The sequence below is a fragment of the Suncus etruscus genome, chromosome 3 (genome assembly GCF_024139225.1).
Source record: "Suncus etruscus isolate mSunEtr1 chromosome 3, mSunEtr1.pri.cur, whole genome shotgun sequence".
Lineage (NCBI taxonomy): Eukaryota > Metazoa > Chordata > Mammalia > Eulipotyphla > Soricidae > Suncus > Suncus etruscus.
In genome coordinates, this window is record NC_064850.1 from 76,112,699 (window position 1) to 76,135,970 (window position 23,272).

General features: G+C 41.9%; 1 protein-coding gene, 1 non-coding gene and 1 pseudogene across 2 annotated transcripts in view; all 3 read right to left on the minus strand.

Moving 5' to 3' along the window:
- The window catches only part of PSAT1 (phosphoserine aminotransferase 1), a 29,142-nt gene extending 22,612 nt beyond the window's left edge, over positions 1 to 6,530 (minus strand). Inside the window, exons 1-2 of the mRNA XM_049769761.1 lie at positions 6,414 to 6,530; positions 753 to 813 (exon numbers count right to left, since the gene is read on the minus strand). Of these exons, the coding sequence (XP_049625718.1) occupies positions 753 to 813; positions 6,414 to 6,473 (121 nt within the window). The 5' untranslated portion in view covers positions 6,474 to 6,530. The remainder of the gene's footprint in view (positions 1 to 752; positions 814 to 6,413) is intronic.
- Positions 6,531 to 7,500: 970 nt separating this feature from the next.
- Positions 7,501 to 13,085, minus strand: LOC126004366 (cytochrome P450 2B11-like; annotated as a pseudogene).
- Positions 11,261 to 11,367, minus strand: LOC126005587 (U6 spliceosomal RNA). Its single transcript, XR_007494634.1, has one exon. It is a non-coding gene; the product is annotated as a U6 spliceosomal RNA (small nuclear RNA).
- Positions 13,086 to 23,272: the final 10,187 nt, after the last annotated feature.

Here is a 23,272-nt window from a genome sequence, read left to right on the forward strand (position 1 = left end):
GCTGATCTGAACCCCAGCACAACATGGTTCCTACACACAATTGGATAAGGCCCTGAAAGTTCCCAAGCACCACTACAGTGACCCAGATCATCTCTCACATGCACCGCAGGTCTAGTTGGCTGAAATTTGCCAGAGAGGTCCCCAGGCCCCCTCAGCACCTCTTGGAATATTTCCTCCCCAAAAGAAAGTGGGGATAAAAGGAAAATAAGTAATTTTCTAACTCAAAGTTCTAAAAGTAACTAAAGTATTAATATGTAATATCTTCTCCAAAAAGTTTCTGTACTTTTACATTTCAGAAAAAAATAACAGAAAGAAGTAACCATTGTACATGAGGCAATACGTTATGTCTGGGCAGTGACAGATGTCGGAGTCTCTGAAGAGCTAAAATCAATGAGGAACCAGTAAACTGAGCTGCAGGGACCTTTTCATAACATTTATTCTAGTTTCAAAATGGTTTCTATTAAGCCTGCATCTGACATTTTATTATTGACATTTCACATTTTATTCTTGAAATTTAGCACAGGTGCTAGGCTTGATGAATCTCAATTAGTTCCCAGTGAGGAACTGGGGAGATGGCTCAAGGACTACAGATCAACCTCAGCATGCAAGAGCACTGTGTTCAAGTCAAAACTAGACCCCAGGCATTGAAAAAAGAATAGGCCAACTCCCTCCCCAGCAACATTGGGCATGCCCCCTCAAAAGCAGTTCTCTTTGAAATTTAGTCATTCATAGAATCCAAAAGCAAATCTTACCAAGAACGCTAATTCCAGTTCCTTTGTACTCTAATAATTCTTTCTGTATTTCTAGCAGGACCTAGAATAAATAAAAGACCATTTTAATGTAGAGCACACAATTCTCTGTGAGTTCAGGGAATAATTTAAAAAATCAACTAGATGGGGGGGAGAATAAAGTGATCTCTTTTGACCCCACAGCAGTCTCATGAAAATGATGCACATGAATGGGAAGAAATATCATCTGTAGGAGCCAGGGACTGAACCCCTGCTTCCTGCATACGAAGCACACATTCCAGCTTGAAGACACTGAGGACTCTCAGTCATGAAAATCAAAAGACACAAAAATCCCATCTCAGAGCCAGAGAGATAGCATAGTTTGCCTTGCACACAGCTGACCCAGAATGGACGGTGGTTTGAATCCCAACACCCCATATGGTCCCCAGTGCCTGCCAGGAGTGATTTGAGGCAGAACCAGAAGTAACCCCTGAGTGACACCAGATGTGACCCCAAAACAAACAAAAAATTCCATCTCAATGAGTTCAGGAGTTGATATACCAGGTCTGATTCTTGCCCCCCCCACACACACACCTCAAACCAAAAATAAAAGATCATAGGAGCTCAGGAGATAAGGACGAGGTCTCGGATATGAAAATGCAGCTAACTCCAAACCCCAACAGGACTCATCTCTAATAGGAAATGACTGCTCCCATTTCTGTACCAAGGAGTTCCTCTCTAAGTAACAAGCACTCTCTCCAAAGACATTTCAAAAGGGTACAAGCTTCAGAACTGGGGAAGCACATTTTCTCTAGGCAACTATACTTTCTGATATTTTTCTGTTGCATTTCCAAACAAACACATTTGCTTTGTTGTTTTTATTATATTTGTTTTCTTTTGGGGTCACATCCAGTTGTATTCAGAGATCGTTTCTGACAGGACTCAGGAGACCATATTCCAGAGATTGAACCTGGGTGGGCGGTATGCAAGGCAAGTGCCTTACACTCTATACTATCTCTCCTGCTTAAAAATAAACCCACTTTGGTAGTGAAACAATGGTAAATAAGGTAAACACATATGAGGCTCCAGGATAATTTAGCTATATGCTCTAAAAAGGCATTTGGCTTGACCATCTCAAAAGAACTGTAGACCTATAGCTATAGCTGCCTTTTGTAGCCAACCCAGGTACAATCCCCAGCACTCAAAACATACAGGTCCCTGGAGTTCCAGGTGTGACCCTCCCCACTCCCAAAATAAAGAAAAATAACATGCAAAGAATTAAACTACAATTTGGGGGGGAGGTCACACCCGGCAGTGCTCAGGGGTTACTCCTGGCTCCATGCTCAGAAATCACTCCTGGCAAACACGGGGGACCATATGGGATGCCGGGATTTGAACCAATGACCTTCTGATTGAAAGGCAAATACCTTACCTCCATGCTATCTCTCCGGCCCCTAAACTACAATTTGAAAAAAATAAAAACCTTAGTAAAGAAAAAGGAAAAAGTCTTGATCCAAGATGTTGAAATGGTCACAAGTAAAAAAAACTGTCTGAGATTAACCGCTAATGATACCATGGCAGGAGGGGACAAAACAGAGAAGAGGGAGAGAGCAGAAAGAAAGTAGACAGAAATGTTTTCTAGTTGTTAAATCTGAGAGATGGGCTCCTGAACTTCACAGCTGCACCACTGCCTTTGAGTTTTGTAAAGGTAAAAGCAAAGCCAGGGGCCCTGGGCCTTAGTTCAGCTCAGCCACACTTCACCTGCCTTATATGCCTGAGGCTAATACTTTCATCCTGGGCACTGCTGTGCAAAACTGAGGACAATGACAAACCATATTCTGCAAGACTCAACACAGCACAGCCAAGAGTGTGTGACTCCAGACCTTTGCAACAAATTGAGAAGGAGGGTGTGGTTAATCAACTAGGAAAAAAAAAAAAAAAGAATTCAGTCAAAAACAAATTTCCCTGACAATAGGTTCAAGGATTTGTCATTATTTTGTAAACTAACTGATCAAACTAACTCCTATGAGCTCCTCTCCTTAGAAACCAGATAGAAACATTCAACAGTAATAGAATTTAATTAAAACTTCTCTTTAAGAATGTAATTTCTCAGGGGTTTGGAATTCCTTGCCTTGCACTAAGTCAACCAAGTTCAGAACCCTGGCCTCATAGATTGTCCCCAATTACTACTAGGAGTAATACTTGAGCACAAAGGCCGGAGTAAATCTTCAGTACAGTTAGATATGATCCTAAAACAAAAACAAACAAAAAAGATGGTACTGCCCAAGCCTTATAGATTACTCAAAGGGTTAAAACCCATGCTTTTCAGAAGTGAGTTTGATTTCTGGCATAGCATGGACCCTTGAGCACTGTTAGGATGGCCCAAAACAGAAAAATAAAGTATTTGTGTTTTCTTTATTAATATTCTTCCCTGATAATACATCTATATATTCATAGCCAAAATCAGACTCAAAAGTTTTAAAGATTGGGGGGGAGGGGGCATTGGTTTGGGGGCCACCAGTGACACTCAGGGGTTACTCCTGGCTCTACACTCAAAAATCACTCAAAATAATGGAGGACCATATGGGACTCAGGGGGAGGGGGAGTCGAACTTTGATTCGTCATAGGTCGGCCTTGTGCAAGGCAAATGCCCTACCACTGCGCCACCACTCTGGCCCCAAAAGTTTTAAAGATGTTTTTACCCACAAAAAACACATCTAAGTAGTGAAATTAATTTTTCCAAACTGAAAAATGCAATTGCCCTTGTAGGGCACATATACTTTTTTAAAAAAATGTAATTGACATTGTTTCAGGACATTATATAGGTGGCAAATAGACAGCATAATATTTCAACAGCTCTATGTACTACACCATGATCACACCAAAAGCCCAGTTTCTATCCTCCTCTATACAACTCACCCTTTCACCCTTCCTCTGTTCACAAAATCTAATAGTTTGCCTTTTTTTTTTTTGACCATTTGCTTTGTTTGTTTTTTTTCCACAAGTGACACTATCTAATTAACCTGGACTTTCTCCTTCCAACTTATTTCACTTAACATAAACCCTTGTGGCCCATTTGTGTGAGTCAAATGAAAGTAAGTTCCATATGGGTCCCAAAAGACAGGATTTCTTCTTCTCCTTCTCTCTCTTTTTTAAATACCTGGTGGTATTCCATAGTGTGTATTCTTTATTCCTTCATGTGGATGAGTTCTTGAATTAGATTTAAATCTTAACCACTAAAAATAAAGTTGCAATGAACTTAAAGGTACATATATCTTTTCAACATGTATTTATTAGATTAATAAATGGAATTTTTTTAGGGTCTCCATACTGTCTTCTATGTTGGGAGCAGCAACAGTGAACAAAGTTTCCTTCAGAACAATGAAAATAAAGGAAGCAAAGGACAAGAGCAGAACAGAAGACAGAAGTATGCTAAATAATATTTCAGAAAGCTTTTGTTTTCAGTATAATTGTATGCATGTCCTGTAAAATTGTGGTTACAGTAAAAAGTTATAATGCAGACAGCAGAGATACAACAGCTGGTAAATTTGTACATGACAAACCTGAGTTCAATCCCCAGCGCCACTTATCAGATCAGCCTGCCAGGAGTGATCCCTGAGAGCAGACCCAGGATTAATCCCTGAGCATCCCCAGGTATAATTACTGCCCCCCCCCCCACAAATGCCTTGCCTTGCACTAAAACAATCAGGTTGGAAAAGCTTCTCTAATCCATATAATCTAGCTAAATGATACTTTTTTTAGGTGAGGGTGCTCAGGTCTATTCCTAGTTTTGTGCTCAGGAACCACTCCTTCTGATGGTGCTCAGGGGACCATGTGATGCCAGGAATCAAACTGGGGCTCATAGCCCACAAGCCAAGCACCTAATCCCTGTACTATCTCTTCAAACCTAGGTTTATTTTTCTTCTTTTTTATTTTTTGTTTGTTTGGTGGGGGCCACACCCGGTGACACTCAGGGGTTACTTTTGGCTATGCGCTCAGAAATTGCTCCTGGCTTGGGGGACAATATGGACTCCAGGGGACCATATGGGATGCCGGAGGATCAAACAGCAGTCCGGCTTAGGTCAGCCGCATGCTAAGCAAACACCCTACTGCTGCGCCACCACTTCGGCCCACTTTTCTTCTTTTTTAAATCAACAGCAAAGAACACACTTGAGGACAAAAATCCTCCTGAGAAAATAAGTAAGATGTAGTAGCTTCATCGTGTTACTAATGACAAATGCCATTATAAAAGAGTAATAAATTTACATTAGAAAAAACTACTCAGCACACAGAAACCATGCACAAGAAGAACTCAGACGAGGATGGGGGCAAGAAACAGTCCCATTTCTAGCAGAGGATCATAACTAAAACGACTGCAGTATCCGAGAATAAAAGAAGCTGCCTGCTCTTAACTAACTACTTGAGCACTTACTGCTTTCCCTCTCCCAAATTAGTTCTTTTTCCTTCCTACATAACTTAAGTGTCTCTGTTCACAACAGAAGAGTCTATGTCATGGAGATTTCTACACAGTTTAACAAAGGGGCATTGTACAATACTTGACTATACCTCCTGTGGCTACAATGTATTATCGGATTCATAACTGGTTAGGAAAATACGTGGCGGCCGGTAAGCAACCAACAGGGGACCACATGCATGTTTCAAGGCACCAGAGACTGTCACCTTTAAGGCAAAAGGAAGTGGCTAAGGGCAAGGACCACAGGCAGCAAGCCTCACTTGCACTGGATTAGTCTGGTTGTCTGTGGAAAAAATTCATTTATTCCTTTTTGCTCCAGAACAAAGCGACTTCACTGGGCTAGGTGCCTAGAGCCCATCAGAGTTTGGATACTCGAATGCCTTTAGTGGACATGCCAGTTTAAGAAGAGAAAAAATAAAATCTGCCTATGAAAGAGGCCAGAGAGAGGCTGCAAGAAAGAGAGGGTCCTTTGGGAGACAGGAATCAAACTCAACTAAAGAGTTAAGAATTTACATGTGTGCTGGGCGGGCTCTAGGGCATACTTTGCATGGAGGGGGGAACAGCTAAGCTGCCCCGCAGCGCCAGGAAGTGAGCCCAGAGCTCTGAGCTGCACGCAGGCCCTGAGCAATGAATGCTGCAGTGCACCCACAACCATTGCTATGTGGACACCATTCCTAAATGCCGACTCTACCAAACCGTTCACAGCACCTCCGAAACCACGCGGGCTGGCGTCCGCCATGCCAGCGCCTACAGTAGCACGATCCGTGCTCACCATCCTCTCCGGGTGCATCCATCCATGCACACGCCTAACAGTGCAGTGAGGCAGCCGCAGAGAGAGAAAAAAAAAAAAAAAAAGCTCTTCCTCTCTTCCTTGTACTCTGCGCTCCACCCCTGCTGGGGCAAGGTGGGGTCCCCGAATCTACAGGTGCTGGGCTGCACGTGGACCAGCTTCTCAAGGTCCATGTGGACCCCCGCGGCTTTAGATCTGCGCCCTTCCTGCAGAACTGTCGTGGCCACGTGTATGACCCAGAAACGGAGCCACCGCGACATCTCCAACAGCGCTAGCACGACCGTGCAAAAAAAAAAAAAAAAAAAAAGCATTCCAGGGAATCCGGGTTAGGAGTGGGGAGGGGGACCGAATGCGATGTTGGGGGGGGGGGTGCACATAGGCACGTGTATACGCGAGCCCCCGATTGCTCGCTTGCACTCACCGAGCGCGGCAGTTTGGCTGGCCCGGCTCCGAAGTTGACCACCTGCCTGGGGGCGTCCATAGTGTGTGCGGCCAGCGGAGAGGCGACTTGAGCCGACGGAAGCCTGATCGTGTGGCCCACGCGAGTGCGCGGCGAGCCAGGGCCTTCTGCCCGCCTCCACAGTCAAGGGGACACCCCATTGGCCCGCTCTCCACAGGCCCTGAGCTGATTGGTTGGTGCAGGGCTCGGCTACTTATTGGCAGCTGTCTCTCTCCTCTCCCCTCCTCTCCTTTCTGGCTTTGCTCTCGCAAGCACTTTGTGCCAATGCAAGGGCCGCTGGCGATTGCAACAGCCGGGCGAGTTGAGCGCACGGTGCGCCCGCCCGAAAATCGTAGGCGGTGGGAAGAGACCGGCCTACCCAACCTCCCTCGCGCTTCTGCGGCCTCCAATGATTGCGAGGTTTCTAGTCTTCAGCATCGATCCCAGACTTTGTCTTTGGGGAGATGTGGATCAGGGCACGGCCACATCACCGATGCAACCCCTGTCCCAAAGCCCCAGGACCGGGATGCAGACATCTGTTTCTGAGCCAGCACTTCTGTCTTTTGATTTTGGGGTGTGTGTGTGTGTGTGTGTGTGTGTGTGTGTGTGTTGTTGTTGTTGTTGTTGTTGTTGTTGTTGTTGTTTTGTTGTTGTTTTGTTGGGCATTTTGTTTGGTTGGTTGGTTTTTTGGTTTTGGGGGGCCACACCAGGTGACACACAGGGGTTACTCCTGACTATGTGCTCAGAAATCGCTCCTGGCTTGGGGGAGCATATGGGACGCCGGGGATAGAACCGTGGTCCGTCCTAGGCTTATTTCTCCTTATTTCTCCAAACTTTCCCAAACACGTCCCCACCCACCCACCCCACTTTACTTGCAGACTGCCAAGGTAAGACTGAGCGCCCGAGGATGAAGCTGGAAGGCAAAGCATGGGTGGAGGATCCGGTTCTTGGCACTTTCATTGGGGCCTCTCGAGTTTCTCTTGAGTTCAAGAAGTGCCAAAAACGCCGAGAGGAGCAGTGGCTCGAAAAAACGCTGGGGCGCCCATCCCTAGCCTAGCCTCGTCTTCCTTTAAAATAGGTCGATCTGTGCTTTCTCAAAGGCGAAAAACAGAACCTGCAACCTGGGGAGCTCTCGGATTGCGCCGGCGCTGACCAGCTGTAAATTTGGAAACAAACTCAGAGGCGGTTCCCTTAGGAATCCTCAGCCCGGCGCAGGCCTGGCGCTCAGCCACCACGGTTCATTCTTGCAGCAAAAATGTCCTAGAAGAAGGCTCTGGAGGGGTTCGTAAACATGGAGATCAACACACTTCTCTGCAAGAAAAATGGCCTTGCAGTTCAAATTTTCATCTTCTAAACTTGTAGGGCCTGAGTTATTATTTTTATCATTATTATATTATTATCATCATTATTATCATTATGATAATGATGTAGATTTTACTTCCTACTCCATTTTACTTCTCAATATAAATGTTCTTCCTAATCTTTGAGTGAATTTGATACACCAAACTCACAGCGCTTGCACACATTACCACATAGTTTATGTTCACAGATTTTATGCCAAATGCTTTTATTAAGTGTGGTGTAACCGTTAAGTGCAAATTATTTAAGGTTATTAGACCAATTTTTTTTACTAAAACAATATGGTTGGGAATTTCATGCAATGAGATGGAGTTTCCTTGAGATCAGAGCCTCCAGTGTCACCCATCCCAGTTTGAAAGGCTTCTGAGAGGTCAGAGTTCGGGTTTACTATTTGCATTTTGTGGAGAATGTGTACTAAGCGCTGAGGCATTGCTTTGAGTTGGTAGTCAGAGGTCAGTGTCTAGAAAAAAACTGAAATGCCCTCTTCCTCGGCATTTTGAAGTTGTACGATTGGGTAAAGTATGTGAATCTCTATGCATAAACTCAGGTGCAGATTTGTTACCTATTTGCCACTTGTTTTCTTGGGTTTGTTTTGTCTTGGAGCATTTTGGATTTATTTTTTGTTTTATTTTTCTTTTTAAACCACACCTTGTGGTGCTCAGGGGTTACTCCTGTCTGTGTGCTCAAGGATCACTTCTCGGGCACAGGGGATGTGGTGTTGGGAATAGAACCAAGATTGGCCCAGAGCAAAATAAGAACCCTACCCACTGCAGTAGTTCTACCACTCTTCTCACATATGCATTCTATTTTATGTTTTCTGTTCAATACCCTAGGAGGATTACTGAAGAGGTAGTCTGTATTGCTCCCTATAGTCTCTTACTCCAGAAATGAAGAAATGGCAATCCCAGAGTGTTAGGTAGAGATGGAATCTCATATTCCTTTAGTCTTCTATTTTCAGAAAATGTAGTTGAAACTTCTCCATCACCTACATGCATGTGGCTGACTAGTCAGTTAGCTTCCATCTAGTTTTGTATAGCACAGGGAACTTGCATGGGGTTAGGATGACCGTTGTCCCATCTGTTGAGATCTGCCATGAGGTCATTGCTTCTAAGGTCCCAATGTTTCCCAAAGAGCACCACAAGGAAGCAGGACACATGCGCCTTTTGCCCTAGTGCCTACTAACCTCTTTTCAACCAGCCCAGGGGACTCATTTTTCATTCTACAGATCCCTCTATCCATGCCTATGTCTTATAGAACTTAAGTCAATGCTTCTGGCTCCTTATGGAGAGGAAAGGCAGTGGTAGATGCTGCAGTGAATTGTTGTAGTGCACATGCCCATTTGTGGTAGAGATAGTACACCATACATAATATTTGTACTTCCTACTCCAGGAAAAAAGAATTTTTGCCATGCAGTAGCTACCCAGACCCACTCAGCAATCCTACATCTGGGTGGGTAACAACATTAGGTCCAAGCAACAAAATGGAGGAGTGGATATCACTTTCAGGCCAAGGAGCCAGAGAAACACCATCCTCTTCTGTTTCTTCCTACTCACCAGGTTGCAACCACACATTCCCATGTCCTTTCAGAAAGTGGAGACACAGGAAGAAACTTTCCTTCACAGGGCTTATTCACTGGATAAGAACTCCTGAGAGTGTCTTTATCTAGTGCCTTAAGTTATCTCAGTTAAAATACCATGAGAGGCTGGAGCAATAGGACTATAAGTAGGACACTTGCCTTGCACATGACTGATCCAAGTTTGATCCCTAGCATCCTTTATGGTTCCCTGAGCACTGCCAGGAGTGATTACTGATCCAGAAATGACCCCTGAACATTGCTGGTATGGCTCAAAAATAAAAGAAAAGAAAAAGAAACAAATTTGGGGGACTGGAGAGATAGCACCGCAGTAGGGCATTTGCCTTGCATGTAGCCAAACCAGGATAGACCTGGTTTGATTCCTGGCATCCCATTTGGTCCCCGAGCTTGCCAGGAGTGATTTCTGAGCACAGAGCCAGGAGTAACCCCTGAGCATTGCTGGGTGTCACCCCAAAACCAATAAATAAATAAACTGCAACAACAACAACAACAAAAGAAGCCCATTTGGGCATGAAACATGCTGCTCAGATCCAACTGGTTGATGCTATTGGGGCAAAAGAGGTTGCTGAAACTATCTTCCTAGTTTTGTTTGGTTTGGATGGTGCTCAGGAATCACTCCTGGCAGTACTCAAACAACCACTTGTGGTGCTGGGTATCAAGCCTGGAATGATCAAGCTGTGTTGAAGGCAAGCACCTTAACCCATGCTCACTCTCTCTTTCCTGGCTACCACTTTAGAGAACAATAAAAACTAAAAAATTTCCTGCAAATTCTCCCAAATGTTCAATATCTACAAATTTAACCCTCAGAAAATTATTTACAGATAAATCAAATGAATACTATAGGGGTCAAACTTAGTTCACACAAATATACACACATATATACACAAACTCACACATACATAAACATACACTCACATGACACATACACAGTTTCGCATGCGATAACACACAAATAATCTCACTCACACTCACAACCCACACAAATATTCAGTAGATGCACTCACATTTACTCATATACACAAATACTTAAACACATAGTCACCGGCAACCAATCTTCATTCTTCTCTATTAATCTGTCAATTCTAAGTATCTACTATATAAACAAAAAATACCTAAATTTGACAGTTATTTCCCTCAATGGACTATCTCCAAAGGTTATCCATAGAGTTTGTTATTTGATATTTGGATCACACCTGGTAGTGCTCAAAGCCTGTCTTTAAGTGTGAGGATCATACATAGTCTGGTGATCAAACCCAGGAAATTGCATGCAAGAGTTTTATCCCATGTACTATCTTTTTGGCCCTTGTTTATAAGTGTTTTAGTAGTCATTTTTAGAAAAAAAATTAGGCTCACAGAAAATTAGGAAATACACCAATATTCCTATCAAATATATATAACCTCCCTCATTATCAATATTCCCCACAAAGTACATTTGTTGAAATCAATAAAGCAACATTGACACATGATTGTCACACAAAGTCCATTGGTTACATTAGAGTTTAGTCAGTGTATAACCTTTGGGCTTAGACAAATCTCCAACTATGTGTACTGACCATGAAAATATTGTACAGAATGTACTCTCCTAGAAATTTTCCAGGCTGCTCTTCCTCCCTGCCCAACCCCTTGATTCATTTAAAAATGAACAGCACACAAAAATAAAGATTTTAGGGTTAGACAACTTAGTATTCCCAGAGCCTGTAGTTGGTCTTATGGCAGGATGCTTCATTTTAGGGTCTCCCTGTTTTAAGGTCAAAGGCTTTTCTTTTCTATTTTCCACATCTTTAGCTGTGCTAATGCAAAACAAACAAACAAACAAAACACCTGCCACTTCTTTTCTTTCTCTTTCTTTCTTTTCTCTTCTTTCTCTCTTTTTTTTTTAAATATGGAATGCTTCACAAATTAGCGTGTCATCCTTGTGCAGGGGCCATGCTAATCTTCTCTGTATCATTCCAATTTTAGTATATGTGCTGCCGAAGCGAGCACCTTTCTCTCTTCTTTCTCTCTTCCTTCTTCTTTCTTTCTTTCTTTCTTTCTTTCTTTCTTTCTTTCTTTCTTCTTTCTTCTTTCTTCTTTCTTTCTTTCTTTCTTTCTTCTTTCTTCTTTCTTTCTATCTTTCTTCTTTCTATCTTTCTTTCTTTCCTTCTTTTCTCTCTCTTTCTTTCTCTTCCTTCCTTCCTTCCTTCCTTCCTTCCTTCCTTCCTTCCTTCCTTCCTTCCTTGTTTTTATCTAGATGGCAGTCACCTCTCCAAGCCACCTGAGTAATCTTTATTGGGATAAACAAAGCTCACCCCCAAGGGGAGGGAAAAAAGATGAGAAGGCAATGGAGAAACATCTTTTTAACAAGAAAACTAAAGAGAGCAATTGAGAGGCATCTAATTAGAAGGCAATATTAGGACCAATTCAAAGGCCTCTATCAACAGACATCAGGGTGCTTTGAGAAGCTGATCTTGTATAGTGGGGTGTTACCCCCACCCCCCATTCTTCTGCATAACCTTACCTGATGGTATGACCAGCTCATTTCTGGGCGTGGGGGGGGGGTCTTGAAAGATAACAAAAAGATTGCCTGAGGGGCAGGAAGGGGATGGGAGAGGGATTCATGGCTCTGGTGGAAGAGAAAGGGCTCTCCATCCACCTCATCATCATCCATCACCAGCCAGGACTCCATAATTAATATCTTAAACAATAGTGGGGGAAGTTTGTTCAAACCACACATGTTGGGGGTGAGGTCAATGTCCTCAGGAGCCATTTTGGTAGCCAAATTAAAGTTCTTCCTGATAGTAGTAAAGAAAAGAAATAATTCCTTGTGGGCTATGCCTTCTCCAAAACAAATGCACTTCCCTTTGGGATGATGTAGCCTCTGAAGTGTGTATCCATTGTAACAGTATAAGGCACACCAATAGGGACAAGATCCCAAAATCTCTGAATCTCATGGATGACTGCATCTGTATATGGCATGTTGATTCGGTCATTGAGAGTGGGAGCACAATGTGAGCCAATCACTAGGTCAATCTCCTTCTGGATTTGCTTTTGTCCATTTGGATCAGGTAGGTGTCAATAAAGTCCCTGGGAGAAGTGCAGTCCAGGGTCTCATGGTGCTTCTCCACACTGTGACTGATGAAAGTGATGATTTCACTCACTTTTTTGACATGTCTGTGTGAGCCAGGGAAGTACTTCAACAAGTCATAAAAGAGCTCACACACCTAGCAGGGGAAGGAGCTCAGGAGGGCAAGTGATTGGCATAACAGTTTCAAGATTTGAAGGAACTCGGGGTCTTGGTAAGAGAAATGTTTCCCAAATATAAAGGAGCAGATGATGTTGGCACTAATGGAGTGGAACAAGAAGGTGGGATCCTGAAGAGTTCCTATCTTGTTTCCTTTCCAGAAAGTCCTATTTTTGTCCTATTTCTGGTGAAGTTCCTCCACCAGATGCTGAACCTCCTCCTTTATTCTTTCCTCAATGTTCTGCATTTCCATCCTGTAGTCCCTCATGGTGGACAGGGCAAATTTCTGAAGGACCTTCCAACATTTCTCATTGCCAAAGGCAGTACCATATTCCTGATATACTGAGTGGAACACAGCGATTTTCCCTCAGCCTGAGAAAGCATCACCTTTATCCACTAATACCTCCTGAATGACCTCTGTTCCACATAGTATGAAGACACGTCTTGGCCCCAAGTACAGAGTGAACATATTCCCAGCAATATGGCATCACTCTTTGGGGTAAGCTTCATATAGTGAGCTAGTCCTTCTGGCCATCATTACTGAGGATTATCACAATAATGTCTTTTATTTTTCTTAAAACCCATAGATCAGTGAGATTACTCTGTGTCTCTCTATTTCCCTCTGGTTTAACGGTTCCCATGTACATCCATGTATAGGAAAATTTCATGACTTCATCTCTCCCGATGGCTACATAATATTCCATGGTGTATAAAGAAACCACAGTTTCTTTAGCCATTCATCTGTCGAAAGGCATCTTGATTGTTTCCAGAGTCTGGCTATTGTAAATAGCACTGCAATGAATATAGGTGTGAGGAAGGAATTTTTTTGTATTGTGTTTTTGTGTTCCTAGGGTATATCTCTTAGAAGTGGTATAGCTGGATCATATGGGAGCTCAATTTTCAGTTTTTTGAGGAACTCCATTTTGTTTTCCATAAAGACTGAACTAGACGACATTCCCACCAGCAATGAATGAGAGTTTCTTTCTACCCACATCCCCGCCAGCACTGATTGTTCTTGTTCTGTGTGATGTATGTCAGTCTCTGTGGTGTGTGATGGTACCTCATTGTTGTTTTTATTTGCATCTCCCTGATGATTAGTGATGTGAAGCATTTTTTCACGTGCCTTTTGGCCATTTGTATTTCTTCTTTGAGGAAGTGTCTGTTCATTTCTTCTCCCCACTTATTGATGGGATTAGATGTTTGTTTCTTGTTAAGTTCTGTCAGTACCTGGTATATCTTAGATATTAATTAGCTCCTTATCTGATAGGTATTGGATGAATAGTTTCTCCCATTCTGTGGGTGGGTTTTGTATCCTAGGGACTATTTCCTTTGATGTATATATATGAAGCTTCTCAGCTTAAAATAGTCCCATCTGTTTATCTCTGCTTTTACTTGTTTGGTGAGTGGTTTTCTCCTTAAAGTTGCCTTTAGTTTTGTTGTTCTATATAGCTTATGGTTTCAGGTCTTATATAAAGATCTTTAATTCATTTGGATTTGACCTTTGTGCATAATGTTAGAAGGAGGGCTGAGTTTGCTTTTTTGCAAGTGGCTTGACCAATTGTGCCAGCACAGTTGTTGAAGAGGCCTTTCCTTACTCCATTTTGTATTTCTTGCCCCTTTATCAAAAAATTAATTGAGTGTATATCTGAGGAGCATTCTCTGAATACTGAAGTCTATTCCACTTATCTGAGGGTCTGTCTTTATTCTAGTACCATGCTGTTTTAATGACTATGCTGTGTAATACAATAAAAGTTGGGGAAAGTGATGCCGCCCGTATTCATTTTCCCGAGGTTTGCTCTAGCTATTCGTGGGTGTTTATTGTTCCAAATGAATTTCAGGAGTGTTTAATTCACTTTTTTGAAGAATGTTATGAATATTCTTAAAGGGATTGCATTAAAACTGTACAATATTTTCGGTAGTATTGACATTTTAATGATGTTAATCCTCCCTCCCAATACCATAAGCAAGGCTATGTGTCTCCATTTCCTGTGTGTCTACACCATTTGATACATTTCTTATCTTCAATTAAAGGGGTTACTTTAGTTGGGCCTGCCAGATGAATTTTCTAAATTTTCCTGGCAACGTATAACTTGGATAAACCCACAAAATTCCATCAAAAAGGCCACTGCAGAAGCTTTACCTCCCTACGTGAAAAGTTGAGAAAATTCCAAAGAGATATTTCTGAAATTTATGTCATAGTACTGACATTATATTCCCTTCATATTATTTGGCCTTAAAATTAATTCTCCCTTTTGCTGATATTCACGGCAAAATAGAGTCATGATTAAAATCCCTTTATCTTGATAATATTTAGCACCACATCAAAGACAATTTTTTTCTCTCTCTTCAAAGTACCCTTGCAGCCTAAGCTTCTGGAATGCAAGGGCATAGCCAGAATGCAGATCTGGGCTACTAACATTTCCCAGAAAATGGGAACTACACCTTAATGAATTTAGTTTCTTTCTTTCACTTGACCTCTATAATAATAGAGCCCATCCCAGTGAAGATAGAATTCCTTGATTTTTTCTACTTCTCACTAAGCCCTGATTTTGCATTTGACGCTAGTTTGCAAGGAACTGCCTTAAATTGTGATCTTCTCCTTTGTAACTCAGAACTACTGCTTACACCCATAGCCTGATGTTTTGTTTTTTTTTTATTTTTTAAGCTCGCTTTGTAATTATAAACATTCTTCTCAATACCTATACAGGCTTTTACAACTTACGTACTCCGAGCTTGGAGATTAAATTTGTAACACACTTGCCAGAAAGAGTTTCCCCATACATGCACTGTGGGGTCACATTTTCTTCATATTTCACTGACCGTGTATACACTCTCCTCAAAGAGGACTCAAAGGAAGCTCTCCAATTCATCCAGACCCCAAGAGCCAGTCCATGAGATCTAGCGAACCAAAGTTAGCCTGCAACACTTGTGTCCTCTTTTGTTTCTTTGTAGTTTTCTTTGTATAGGTCCTTCACCTCTTTAGTTAAGTTGAGTCCAAGATATTTGAGTTCGTGTGACACTAATGTGAATGGAATTATTATTTTAATGTCCATTTTTTCACTATCATTATTATATATAAGAAGGCCATTGATTTTTTTTGCGTGTTAATTTTTTTTTTTACATTTCTTTTTATTTTAATTATGACAACAAAGATGCAAAGAAAGAGGACAGGGTAAAGTTACAGTGGAAGCCCAATCACCCATACAGAATTCTCGGTAGTCCCATCGATGATATCCCAGCCTTGAACTTTCAGCCAAAGAACATTAAGAAAAACAAAACTGAACCCATGTACAATACAATTACTTTGTCCCTCAAATCCCCAGTTGTAGTATATACTATTTCTTAGCAGCACACAATATAATCTAAAGACATTAGACTTATGTAACTCCTTAAACATTGAGGGCAAAGTACATTTCTCTAGTTCCATGCACATGCTTACTAGTTTAAGTTAACCTCAAAAGTTTTAGTGGGTTGTTTTTCTTAAGGATTGGAGTCAAGGGAACATAGTAAAAAATGGTATTAAAGTGGCATTTATTTGCATAGGCCCACCAAAACATAAGGGACATGGAAAGACAAATTATGGTCTAAATACAAGGAGATCCTACCCCTGAAGTTTCCCTGGCACAGGAACTGACTCTAGGCTCCAGGCAAACTAGTTTGTCCCAATTCAAGTCATCGTCTGTAGTGGCAATACACCTCCATTCCCTCACATAGTCTCTGTTGTTGGTATCATGCTTCTGTATTAAAGATCCTGGAGTCTGCATATCCCATATTGCAGTCAGGATGAGTGCAGAGCATCCTCTCGTTTCACCTCACACTTAAGGGGCACTAGAGAGAACCATGTCTGTAGAGAGAGGTCATTGTTGTTGTCAAGTCTTCTCAGTGTAAACGGAAGTCTCTTCTTAGGAGGTCCGATGTCAGACCCTTGGTAGTGTCTTTCCTGGTAGAGGGACCTGCTTCCAGCTGTTGCTATATAAGACCTTGGATGTTTCGTAGATAGCTTGCCTGGTCTTCTGGCGTGAATGGAGGATACCCATTCTTCTGAGGCCTGTGCCAGGTCATTATATTCAGGGTGTAAGGTACATTGTACTGAGATTTATTAGATAAGAACTTATCTGTATGTATGGTGTTTTCCAATTTTAATGTGTCTATGCAAACAAGGATCAATGCCATGAAGCATTATTGGTGCATCTGGAAGCAATAGGAACAAGACCAGCAATTTCCATGACATAGTTCAATCATAGGCATCAAACTGAGGGACAGTTCCAACAATAATCCTTACTGAACAGCTTACAAAGAAAAGACAAGATGAAAAGTGGATAGAAACATCATGGTAGAAGAATATATAGAGAATTATATCAGTTAAAGAAAATACCCATAAAATAAACAAAAGATATATGTGTTCAATTTGTGTCCTTCTAAATAGTTCTAGGATTTGTTAGATCTACTGTATGTCTTAGGTCAGAGATTAGAACTGTGTGTTACTGAAGTTAAGAAGGGTAAATCTGGGGTACTGATGGTTGGGAGGAGCATATGTTCGCTCGGGGGCACTAGCCCCCGCGCAGTTTGCAAAATGTAGACTGCTATGAAATTGCCAGTGACAGCCTGAGTATAGCTGAGCAGCTACCTGCCACCCACCAGATCAAACTCCACCCCCTCAGCCCCACCCTAGGCCAGTCTCCAGACAGACCCGGCCTGGGAGTGGGGGAAACCCAGGGTGCCCCGTCAACTCCTTCCAGGAACCCACCTGGAGATCCTGAGGAATGGGGGAGAGGGGGGTCGGGTGACCCAGGTCCGGGCCCCCCTACCCTAGGCCGGGCCAACAGGCCGCTGGCCATGCGGAGGCCTGCCAGCTGCCCACCCGTGCAGGTTAAAAATCCTGCTCCAGGAAGGGAGAGAGACCCTCCCAAGCCCGAAGGAGAGGGATTTAAGCCCCACCCTAGGCCAGTCTCTGGACAGACCCGGCCTGGGAGTGGGGGAAACCCAGGGTGCCCCGTCAACTCCTTCCAGGAACCCACCTGGAGATCCTAAGGAATGGGGGAGAGAGGGGTCGGGTGACCCAGGTCTGGGCCCCCCTACCCTAGGCCGGGCCAACAGGCCGCTGGCACATGCGGAGGCCTGCCAGCTGCCCACCCGTGCCAGTTAAAAATCCCTGCGTGTTAATTTTGTAGTCTGCCACTTTGCTATATGAATCTATTGTTTCTAGAAGTTTTTGGTAGCATCTTTACGGTTTTCTAAGTATAGTTTCATGTCATCTGCAAACAGTGAGAGCCTGACTTCTTCTTCTTCTTCTTCTTCTTTTTTTTTTTTTTTTTTGGTTTTTGGGCCACACCCCAGCGTTGCTCAGGGAGTTACTCCTGACTGTCTGCTCAGAAATAGCTCCTGGCAGGCACGGGGGACCATATGGGACACCGGGATTCGAACCAACCACCTTTGGTCCTGGATTGGCTGCTTGCAAGGCAAACGCCGCTGTTCTATCTCTCCGGGCCCGACTTCTTCCTTTTCTATCTGGATGCCCTTGATAATTTTTTCTTGCCTAACCACTATAGCAAGAAATTCCAGCACTATTTTAAATAGGAATGGTGAGAGAAGGCAGCCTTGTCTTTTACCAGATTTTAGAGGACAGGCTTTTAGTTATCTCCAATGAGAATAATATTTGCCATTGGCTTGTGGTAGATAGCCTTGACTGTATTGAGAAAAGTTTCTTGCATTCTCATTTTTATGAAAGTTTTTATCAATAATGGGTGTTGGAACTTATCAAATGCTTTCTCTGCATCTATTGATATGATCATATAGAGTTCATTTTTCCTTTTGTTGATATGGTGTATTATGTTGATTGATTTATGTATGTTAAACCATCCTTGCATTCCTAGAATGAAACCTACCTTCTCAATGAGACATTGGATCCTATTTGCTAGAATTTTGTTGAGGATCTTTGCATCTGTGTTCATCAGGGATATTGGTCTATAGTTTTCTTTTATTTATTTATTTATTTATTTATTTATTTATTTATTTTTGCAACATCTCTGTCTGGTTTTGGTATCAAGGTGATGTTAGCTTCATAAAAAACTATTTGGGAGTGTTTCTGATTTTTAATTTCATGAAAGAGCCTGAAAACAATTGGTAGTAGTTCCTCTTGAAAGGTTTGAAAGAATTTATTAGTGAATCCATTTGGGCCTGGGCTTTTGTTTTGGGAAAGAGTTTTGATTACCATTTTAATTTTTTTCAGTAGTGATGAGCCTGTTTAGATATGTTAAATCATCCTGGTTTAACTATGGATCATTATAAGAGTCCAAGAATTTATCCATTCCTTCCAGGTTCTCATGTTTCATAGCATCAAGTTTCTCAAAATAGTCTCTGATTATCCTTTGAAAATCTGTAGTATCTGTAGTGATCTCCTTTTCATTTCTAATCTGGTTTATTAAGTTTCTCTTTCTTTGTTTCTTTGTGAGTTTTTCTAGTGGTTTATCAATCTTATTTATTTTTGAAAGAACCGACATTTTCTTTCATTGATCTTTCGAATTGTTTTTTTATTTCCACTTCATTGACTTCTGCTCTAAGCTTTATTATTTAGTATGTCTACCTATTTTTGTTTTGTTTTTTTGATCATTTTCTAATTTTAAAAGCTGTGTCATTTAGCTTTTCATATAGGTTCCTTCTTCCTTTCTGATGTGTGCTGCAAAGCTATAAATTTACCTCTTAGTACCACTTTTGCTGTGTCCCATAATCCTGAAAATTTGTGTCTTTATTGTCATTTGTTCCCAGGAATGTTTTGATTTTCTCTTTGATTTTATCTCTGACCCACTGGTTATTCAGTAGTGATCTCATTAATTTCCAGGTGTTAAAGTTTTTCTCTGTGTTCCTTTGTAGTTCACTTCTAATTTTAGTGCCTTGTCATCTGAGAAGGTAGTCTGTACAATTTCTATCCTCTTGATATATTATTTATGGAGATATGTTTTATGGGCCAGCATGTGGTCTATCCTAGAGAATGACCCATGTGCATTGGAGAAGAATGTGTATGCAAGTTTCTGGGGATGGATCTCCTTATATATGGATATATATGAATATATCGACTTTCTTCCATTTCTCTTTTTCAGAGATTTTATATTCTTGTTGGGTTTCAGCCTGGTTGACCCATCAAGGAATGACAGGGTAGGGATGAAGTCTCCCACTATTATTGTGTGTCATCTGATATTCTGATATTAATATCACCACTCCAGCTCAGGGGTTACTCCTGGCTCAGAAATCACTCCTGGCAGGCTCAGAAGACTATATGAGATGGTGGGTTTTGAACCGATGACCTTCTGCATGAAAGGCAAAATGCCTTACCTCCATGCTATCTCTCTGGCCCCAACTCCAGCTTTTTTAAGGAACAAGAACAATCAATGCTGGCAGAGATATGGGGAGAAAGGAACTCTCATCTACTGCTTGTGGGAATGCCATCTAGTCCAATATGGAGTTTTCTCAAAATACTAAAAATTCAGCTCCCGTCTGATCCAGCTATACCACTACTATGGATGTACTCTAGGAACACAAAAGTACAGTACAAAAATGTCTTCTGCATGCCTGTATTCATTGCAGCACTATTTACTGTAGTCAGAATGTGGAGACAACCCAGAGTCCTGACAACAGATGAGTGGCTAAAGAAACTGTGGTATATATACAATGGAATACTATGCAGCCATCAGAAGGAAATGAAGTCATGAAATTTTCCTATACATGAATATACATGGAAGTAATATTCTGAGTAAATAAGTCAGAGGGAGAGAGATAAGCACATAATAGTCTCACTTATCTGTGGTATTTAAGAAAAATAAAATATAGTATTGTAATAATGCCCAGAGATCATAGAGATGAGGGTTGGAAAGATCAGCCCACGATATGAAGCTTACTACAAGTGATGAGTGGTGAGTTCAGTTAAATAAATAACTACACTAAAAACTATTATGACAATGGTAGTGAGTGAGAGAAATAGAATAGAATGCCTGTCTTGAATACAGGCAGGGGGTGGGGAGGAGGGTGATGGGAGGTATTGGTATTGGAAGGGTTGCACTGGTGAAGGTCGGTATTCCTTTTATAACTAAAATCCAACTACAACCAGGTTTGTAATTATTGTCTTAAATTAAGGTATTACTTTTTAAAAGTCTAAACTTAAGAGGGCCTGTTATACTGGCAGGTCAGGGGACAAAGAGTCATAGTATAGGATACATTCTGGGTTCATTGGTGGAGAAAGGTCGACACTGGTGGTGGAAATGGCCCTGAATCACTGTATATCTGAAATTCAACTATAAAGGACAATGTAGATCACAATGGTTTCAATAAAATGAAATTTAAAATAAATTACTATTAAATAACACTATTGAAACTAGAACTGATTATAATAAGTGAAATAAATAAAAGGAGAAAGACAAAGACAAAAAAAATTAACAGTAGAGACAGCATTCCACCACCAGCTTGGCACAAGTAAAATTCCTAAATAAGTCTTTCTAAGAGAACTGCTTTCTTTGGACCAGACAAAACTACAGAAAACTACTTCTTTCTACCCCCTTTAAATGCTAAAAAAAAGACAATATGGAAAATTCATCAATATTTTTAAGCATAAAATTGACTTATTTAGGGTGTTTGCTTTGCACACAGTCAACCAGCATATTATTAATCCCAGACCCCACAAAGTCCAAAAATCTACCATGAGTAATTTTTGATTGCAGATCCAACTGTGGAATCACCCCTAGCAGTGCTTTAGGTGGCAGGGATCAAGCTAGGGCCAGCTGTGTGCAAGTCAAGCATTGTCATCTCCATACTATCTCTTCTGCCTTTAAAATGTTAGTTTTCTTGGGTGCGCTGGGAGCCTTGATAGGCTCCCCAGCCTTCCCCTCTTCTGCCCGGCCTCCAGGCCTTCTGGGGTGGCAGCCCAAGCGGCCAGACAAGGTGGGTGTTGGGGGGGGGTCCCTCCTGGATGGGGTCCCAAGCTTTCCCCGCCCTTCCCTCAGCTCTAGGGAGGGAAGGGCACAGGGTGTAGGGCGGGCAGATCCTGGCTTCCGGCTCTCTCTCAATCCTCTCTTGAGCTGGAGGCTAGCTCTAGCCGGCATGGGGTTGGAAGAGACCCCATGTGGAAGGCCTTCTCCCTAACTTGGGTGCTCTGGGAGCCTTGATAGGCTGTCTGTTTACTCCTGGCTGTCTGCTCAGAAATAGCTCCTGGCAGGCACGGTGGACCATATGGGACACCGGGATTTGAACCAACCACCTTTGGTCCTGGATCAGCTGCTTGCAAGGCAAACGCCGTTGTGCTCTCTCCGGGCCCGCTGGCAATTTCTGACCACTCTGCATATGGAAAACCGCGCGGGGGTGCTAGCACCTCTTGTATTAAGAGTATTCCTTATCTTTATGTTATGTTTTGCGTATCCAGAATGTCCATTTTGTATTCTGCCCTGTTCCACACCCCTTCAAAGCTCATTTTTACTCCTTAACTCTCTCACCCAAACATCACTAACCCACATTACTCTTTTTAACTTCAGTATTGCACAGTCCTAATCACAGACCTAAGCCGTGCATTGTGTGTAACAACCCTGAACTGTTTCAAAAGACATAAAATGGACACGTATTTCTTTAGAATATTTTGTTTTTCCCTGACAACTATAAGTCTTACTAAATATTCTCTTATACAATGATGATTCTAACCACTTTTTATCTTCTCTTTATGAGCTGTTCAACAAGGAATTTTGGTGAAAGAGTCCCCCAGTTTAATGCTTATGATTGAACCATGTCATGGGGATTATTGGACTTGTTCTTATGTCCCCCATATGCACCAATAACGCCACGTGGCATTGCTCCTTTTTTGCATAGGCACATTAAAATGAGAAAATACTATACATGCAAATAAGATCCTATCTAATAGAGATTGGAATACACAAATCTTGTAGTGCAAAGGGACCTTACACCCTGAACATTGACATAATGACCTGGTACAGGCCTCAGAAGAAAGGGCATTTTCCATTCACCCCTGAACCAGGGAAGCCATCCATGAAACATCCAGGTTTGTCTATAACATCACCTGGAAGCAATCCTCTACCATGGAAGACCCTACCACAGCTCAGACATCAACCTGCTCAAAAGAGACTTCCCTTAACACTGAGAAGACTTAACAACAACGACCTGCTTATAGAACAGGGCTTCCTGCATTGCCCTTTAATGGTGAGGTGAAACGAGAAGATGCTCCACATCATGACTTCAATGTAGGATATGCAGATTCCAGGATCTTTAATACAGAAACATGATACCAACAACAGAGACTGTGTGAAAAGTGTGTTGGCACTACGGACAATGTCCTGGATTGGACGATAACTTGCCTGAAGCCTAGAGTTGGTCTTATGCCAGGTGGTGGGCCTATGCAAACAACAATTGCCACTCTAACACCGTTTTTACTGTGCTCCTTTGACTCTAATCCTTAAAAAAAAAACCACTTAAAATTTGAGGTTAACTTAAGCTAATATGCATGTACATGGAAATGTAAAAAATACTATGCCTCTAATGTTTAAGGAGTTACGTAAATTTTATGGCTTTAGATTGCCTTGTGTGCTGTTAAGAAATATTATAATGTGTTACAATCTGGGGACTTGAGGGACAAAGTAATTGTACATGGATTCAGTTTTATTTATCTTAATGTTCTTT